The 7003-nt window shown below is 39.2% G+C and overlaps 1 protein-coding gene across 2 annotated transcripts in view; it reads left to right on the top strand.

The window, feature by feature from the left end:
• Positions 1-2323: 2323 nt before the first annotated feature.
• tle5 (TLE family member 5, transcriptional modulator) overlaps positions 2324-7003 on the top strand; it is a 439890-nt gene continuing 435210 nt past the window's right edge. Inside the window, exon 1 of one of the 2 annotated variants that reach the window (XM_024278857.2) lies at positions 2324-3076. In XM_024278857.2, coding sequence (XP_024134625.1) covers positions 3050-3076 — 27 coding nt within the window. In that variant the 5' untranslated portion in view covers positions 2324-3049. The remainder of the gene's footprint in view (positions 3077-7003) is intronic. The other variant, XM_024278856.2, reaches the window with a different exon arrangement.

The raw sequence follows: 7003 nt of genomic DNA, 5'->3' as shown, positions 1-7003 counted from the left end.
TTAACAAGTGCCAACATTGTGAAAACCCCAGAGAGAGACCCGTCTGCCAACGGTCCAGTTTTTAAAACCAACACTACGTATGTGATTAAAAAAATAAAAAACAGAAGAAGAAGAAAAAAATGACAGTTTTATTCTATATTTAAGATGAAAAGATGAACTGCTGTTTTTAAAATGACTGTAATTTAAACTGCATGTCTTTTGTCGGGTGGGGAAGGGGGCCGGCGGTGGGGCGGGCGTTCACGCTGCGCCCTCGTGACGGGGGCCAGAAAGGTTATTGATTTACAGTATTTAGCCATACTTTTTTGTATGTTTCATTTCAACCACTGTTGCCTGAACCTCATTCAAACATGACGATTATTTCTACATAGCCTTCTCCTCTAAATGTTTTCAATTTGAATAAAATGTTCCTATACTCTCCTGCTGCTTCCCTGTGCTTTTATTTTGAAGGTCTGAGAAACTCTTTTAAGGAAATATTGTTTTAATGTAACAACTTGGAGTCTAAAACAGTTTTTGCATAATTATACTGAAAAGTTACAGTTTTAAAGTTTTCAAATGGTCATTCTGGTAGCTTTTTAGTCTATTTTGGCAATTAGATTTCTTTAGGCTGGTTTGACGTTTAGCAAATATTTCAACTACATGCTAGCTGTTGTGGCTAATTTCGTTTTTTTTTTTTTAAGTTTTTTAGACTGTTTTATAGTCAGGCTAATTTTTACACGCTAGCTGTTTTGGCTAATTTAGGCTCTTTTTCAGTTTTTTTAGGCTATTTTGAAGTTTAGCTATTTTTTTTAGCAACATGCTAGCTGTTTTGGCTAACTTTAGTTTTTTGTTTTTTTTTTTTTTAGGCTAATTTGGCATTTAGCTAATATTTTAGCTGACGATCAGCTTCAGAGATTTCAGGTATCAATTTCAGCATCTTCAGCAGCCAAATTCAGCTTCCAGCATTCACACCAGCATTATCACAGGTAATGCTATACATCTAGTTCATAATTAGGTTAGAACATTAAAGTTTCAAAAATGTAGTTTTAGTGTGCTCCCCAGGAGCTCAGGGCTTATTTAGATATTAAGGCCTCAGACTATCAGGACATTTATAAACAAAACAATCTTGAATAAATCCTGAAACACACAAGGAGCCAATGCAGTGATTTTAAAATCTCTGTAATGTCCTAGTCCTCTTCAGGACTCGTGCCGCTGTTACAGTTGTAGACTTGCAACAGTTTTTTGTTAAACCAGAGAGTATAATCTACTGAAAATAAAAGCATGCATCAGCACCTCTGTGGCAGAAGAGAGGAAAGGGCGGACTCTGGCACAGTTTTTCAGATGATAAAATCCTGTCGTAACGACATTTTTAACGTGTGGGATAAAATTCAGCTCAGTCAAAAAGTTTCTCACACTGTGAGGAGGTTTAAAACTCTGAGGGGTGATGAAATCCTCTCTGTCTCGTCTTCAGGGCTGATGATTAAAACTTTGTCCTGGTTGAGGGGTCAGAAGTTCTCTGCTATCCGCTGGAACCTGAGGGTACCGGCTCATCAGGTGTGGTCTCCTCCATCACAGAAGCTCGAACAAACCCCCAGACCATGACAGTATCGCCGTTTATTTAAAACGTTTCTAGTGATCATCTGAATTATTTTTATTAAAAAAATCCTATAAATGGAATCATATGTGTAGAATAGGATTAAGGCATTTTGATCTGCCCGATCATAAGAGGAACATCTCAATTAAAGCATTAAATGAAGCATTGGGAAAAGATTTCTGCACGATCATGATGATGGTAACTAAACAACTAAATTTGACTTCCGATCATTTTAGCAAAAACTATTCCTAAGAGTAGTTTTGCTCATTCGTATTGTTCACTTGAACTGAAGTAGTTAAAATAACACAAACTTTACATGTACTTTGCTAAAATGGTCTGTATTTGTCTGGTTACTATTATTATTTATATTAGTAATATTTATTCAAGTGATAATTTCACCTTTGTTGACAGCAATATGGGATGAGTTTGTGCAGTATTTTTAATGTTTTATTGTTACCAAAAAGACAAAACAAAATATTTTTGCTTTTTATTTAGTTATATCAGTTAATTTGTGCAAATATTTAGAAAAAAATAAGTTTGCTTATAGTTTTTATCTGATTCCACAACTTCTGAGATGATCATTTAATACTTTTGTATTATTATTTTATTTTATTTATTTGGCACTATTACTTAAATAAGTATTTAGAAGGCTTGTTTTAACTACGGCTTGAGTAAAGACAGTAAAGTTACTCCTAACTAAAGTGGACAGAGTTTAATCCGTGTGACCTGTCATGACTCGGCGTGGCCGCTAGAGGCGCTGTTCGCTCAGCTATCAGCCGGCTGTAGATCCACAGCGCACAGATCCGCTCCAGCTTTTCTAGCGCTCGTGTTTCTGCGGTGGGGGGGCGTTCGGCACATCAGCGGAGCTCCAACCCAACAGCTCCAGGAGTGGACTGACTGGATTCGCTGCCAAATCCTTCCGGACTATCCAGGGATGAGCGCGGAGTTTTTTTTTATCTCCAGCTGGTGAACGTTTCCGTTTCTGCCGTCAGTTCTCGTCGCCCGAAGCGGGTTAGATTTTTGTTATTTTTTTGTACTGGAGGGGGCGTGTTGAATTCCTCTGAATAATTTAGCCCAGCTTCGGCACTTGTGCGGGAGAGACGGCGCAGCTCCATCCGCGTGAATTCCCGGCTTTGAGGCGGAATCACCGGCGATGAATCACTCGGACTGACGCCGCCTGAACGGCTGCTAGCTTAGCCGGAGAACAGCCCGCGCGCGCGCCGCTCTCACAGAAATCCGGGTTCGGGACGGGTCCAGCTGTTCTGGCGTCACTCTGACCCCCCCACCGTGAGTCACCTCATTCGGCTTTAATTTTTTTGGGGGGTGGAGGCGGCTGCTTGAAGCTAGTCCTCCCGCTAACCCTGGACAGCTCCTATGTGAGGCTGGGCTAGCTTTGGACAAAGGAGCAGCGGGAAGACGGTGACGCCGGGCGCGCGCCGGCTCGTTTCGGGGAAGGACAGCTACCGACACGGACCTGACATGATGTTTCCACAATCAAGACACACGGTGAGTGACGTTTGTTGTTCCAAAAAGTAGCAGCTCACATAGTGGGATTGTAGCTAATTCAGTAAAAAATGCCACCAGCTAAGATGAGTTTTATTTTTAAAGCAGATTATGGCGAACTTTATTTATAAAAGCATTTTTCCTAACACTTTCCAGAAGGTTCTGTAGCTCAGCTGATGGCTGTTACTCCCCAACTCAAATGTGTTTTTGACATTTATTTCCATCCCATATTAAGCAGGGTGATCCCAGTTCTGTGATCTGACAGACATGGAGCATGTCTGCTCACTAGTGCTGCCACAAACGATTATTTCAATAGTTGACTAATCGCAGATTATTTTTTTCCGATTAATCGACTAATCGGGTCGTGCTCAAATCTTAACCATCATTAGCTTTAAACTAACTAGATGTATAGTATTACATGCGATGATGCTAGTGTGACGCTGTAGGCTGAAGATGCTATGTTTTTAGCTATCAAACTAAAAACACTGAAATTGATAGCTGAAATTGCTGAAGCTAATAACCAGCTAAATGATTAGCTAAATGGCAAATTAGCCTGAAAAATGGAAAAAATCCGAAATTAAGCAAAATAGCTAGATACAGATGAAATATTAGCTAAACTTCAGGTTAGCATAAAAACAGAAAAAATCCTATGTTAGCCAAAAGAGCTAGCATGTAGCAGAAATATTCGCCAAACTACAAAATACCTTAAAATCTGAAAAAATCCTATGTTAACCTAAAATTGCTAGCATACAGCTAAAATATTAGCTAAACTTCAGATTACCCTAAAAACTGAAAAAATACTATGTTAGCCAAATGAGCTAGCATGTAGCAGAAATATTAGCTAAACTCCAAAATACCTTAAAAACTGAAAAAATCCTGTTAACGAAAATAGTTAGCATACAGCTGAAATAATAGCTAAACTTCAGATTAGCCTAAAAACTGAAAAAAATCCTGTTAGCCAAATGAGCTAGCATGTAGCAAAAATATTAGCTAAACTCCAAAATACCTTAAAAACTGAAAAAGTCCTATATTGGCCAATATGGCTAACATGCATCTGAAATATTAGCTTAACTTCAGTTTAGCCTAAAAAAAAAATGTAAATTAGCCAAAATGGTTAACACGCAGCTGAAATATTAGCTAATCTTCAGGTTAGCCTAGATTAGCCAAAATAGCTAGCATGTAGCTGAAAAAGCTAGCAGAAATGATTTTTAATTTTGAACTTTACTAGACTCGGATTCCATATAATATAAAGTAACGACCAATTGACTGTTAAATTAGTCGTTGACTATTTTAATAGTTGTTTAGTCGACCAATCGGGGCAGCCCTACTGCTCACAATGCACTGCAAACATGCAGGTGCTGGGGGGACTTTTATGACTGAAATCTGCACATTCCCCCTAAATCTTGCGTTTCCATGGTAACAGAAACTCAGTCCAGGGCATGCATTCATCAGTGATGCTGGCGCTCAGCTCTCTGGTCAAACATTCATATTCAGAGAACTGTGCCACAGACACAAAAGTCTTCAAGGTCTGAACATTTCTAATTCCTGGTTGTTGTCTGACCTCCTCGCAGCAGAAGGACAGATGATAACCGTGGAGTCGTGTGTTGGCGTTTGTTGGAGTTGTGACCTTTTGCTGTGAACGTTCTGGTTCCACCTTTTGTCTTGGCCGCCGAAGGGGCTGTTTGCTGAGGGAACGGTCTTGTGACATGAATGATTTGCCCTTTGGCGGTCAGTGTGTCTGACAGCCTGTTTGAGCCGGCCCTGTCAGGCTGCCGAGAGGCTGCAGAGAAAATGGAATTGGAGAACTTTTAGCTGCAGCTTGATGTGCTCAGTCTGAAAAACTGCTGTTTTATTTGCTCTTTTAGCTGCATTGGTTTCTTTTAAAATGCAGTCAGATCATTTGTAATTATTGAATTGTGGATGAAAATAAAGAACACACAGAAAAAAATGACAGAAATGTGAGTAAAAGAGGATTCAGCATCATCTAATTTTCAATTTGAAATGGTAGAAGGTATCTCCTCACAATCCTCGTTCAGGGAGGCTGTATTTGTCTTTTAATTCAGTTGAGTTATGATTTTCTGTTGGATTTGAGTGTTAGAACACTAAAGAATAAAATAACATAAAAATAAGATTTTGATGTTGGACATTCCTTTTCTCTGCTCTTGCAGAAGCTTCAGGCTTAAGCTTCAGTCTCGCCTACCTGTAAGCGAGGTTGACCCATAAGGTGCTGTGGGTTTTTGGGTCCTTAGAGGGTCGTAGAGTCTCTTGAGGCTTGGACAGTCACCTCAAAGTACATCATGAAGTGGAACGTACCATTGCCAAGAGTGTGGTAGGTTAAGGTGTGTCTCACACCTAGGTGTAGTGCTGGGGGAAATGTAAACTACTTTATATTACAATAGCGATATATATCACGATATTAAAGAATAAAGTGTATTTTCAGTTACTTATAAAAGCTCTCGCCGGTTTTACTTTGAAAACAGGAAGCTTCACTGACACTTTATTTTGAAAATTTGTTTACAGTGACAGTAGTGGCGCTCATTCAGCTTTGTTTTAGTTCATAAATTAAAATCCAACATTATTCTGTATTTCAGATCAATAAATATTTTATTACATGTAATTTACTACACTCTACTATATTTGTAAAGATCGTGAATCTGCGATTTTTATAAATATTCATAATTGAATTTTCAGGAGCAGATTGAAGAATCAGAGTGTTCAGATATTTAGTAAAGCAGCTTTACATTGCAAAACCAGAAGATTTGCCTTTATTTTCACTTATATCAATTTTTTGTGTACACAGTGACGAGGTTCGGACTATTTAATGATATATTTGGCATAGTAATTGATCAAATTAGATTATAAACGATAGAAGAGAAATGCCACGGTATGTATGGTCATATCGCCCGGCACTAGACGAGGGCAAAGGCTCATAACGACAGACCTCTCAACGTCCGCTCTGAGAACACGGCGTTTAAACTGCAACCCTTCCTCACTTAAGAATCCGTTCGTGTCAGGCTGCTCTCGTGTTTACCTCCAGGGAAATCTTGGAGGAGTTGGATTTCACGGTGGTGATAAGTGTTTATAATTTATTCAGACGGTGTTAAAGCATTTGCTGTTTGAAAGTGTCGATGCTTCTCCAGAAGCACCTTCTGAATCGTGTGTGAAGGACTCGATGACGAGAGATGACCAGGGTGTGGATAGGTGGAGACTCTCCTCTAACAAAACACAACCCTTTTTTGTAGACTTTTTATTTATATCTCAAATGAATGAAGACAAATAGGATTTTCCTCCGTGGTTACGTTAAAATAAACACATTTTGCTTTAAAAACGACAAAACGAAAAACACTTTGGAACCTGTGTTGTTAAATAGAAGCAACAACCATAAACTGACCAGGTGGAGCCATTTTATTCCCCCAGTGGAATAAATTCGACCATCAGGAAACATGTTTTCCTTCAGTTTTATGGACTAGGCGTCATTCAATCATCAAACACATGCAAAAAAGAGTTTTCATATTTTACAATTCCAGTTTTATTAGCAGCAGTTCCACTTGACTGCTTTTATAAAAATCCTCTTACCTGTCAGCCGTTTTCTACTCCGACCTGCACACACCGCCCGTCTCCATCCCAGTCTGAAGAAGACCTCCTTTAATTTGGGTTAAGTCCAGATAACAACAGGGTCTGACGGAGAGCTGTGGGCTTGTAGTGCTCCTGATCACGTCTGCATTTAATAAAGAAAAGTGACGACTGTTCACAACGCGACGACTGTTACCGACCGTCACCCAGAGCTTTAGTTTGATGCAAAAAAGAACCACAAAAGTTAGAAAATTAACCTTGTTGCTTCATCTCTGGCTAAAAACATCACTCGTTTGGGGAATCAAAACCCTTATTTTCCCAAAATTTGCAATAAAATCAGTTTTTCCTCAAAGTGTT

Source organism: Oryzias melastigma, linkage group LG4 (genome assembly GCF_002922805.2).
Source record: "Oryzias melastigma strain HK-1 linkage group LG4, ASM292280v2, whole genome shotgun sequence".
Lineage (NCBI taxonomy): Eukaryota > Metazoa > Chordata > Actinopteri > Beloniformes > Adrianichthyidae > Oryzias > Oryzias melastigma.
This window is presented reverse-complemented; position numbering and strand designations above follow the sequence as displayed.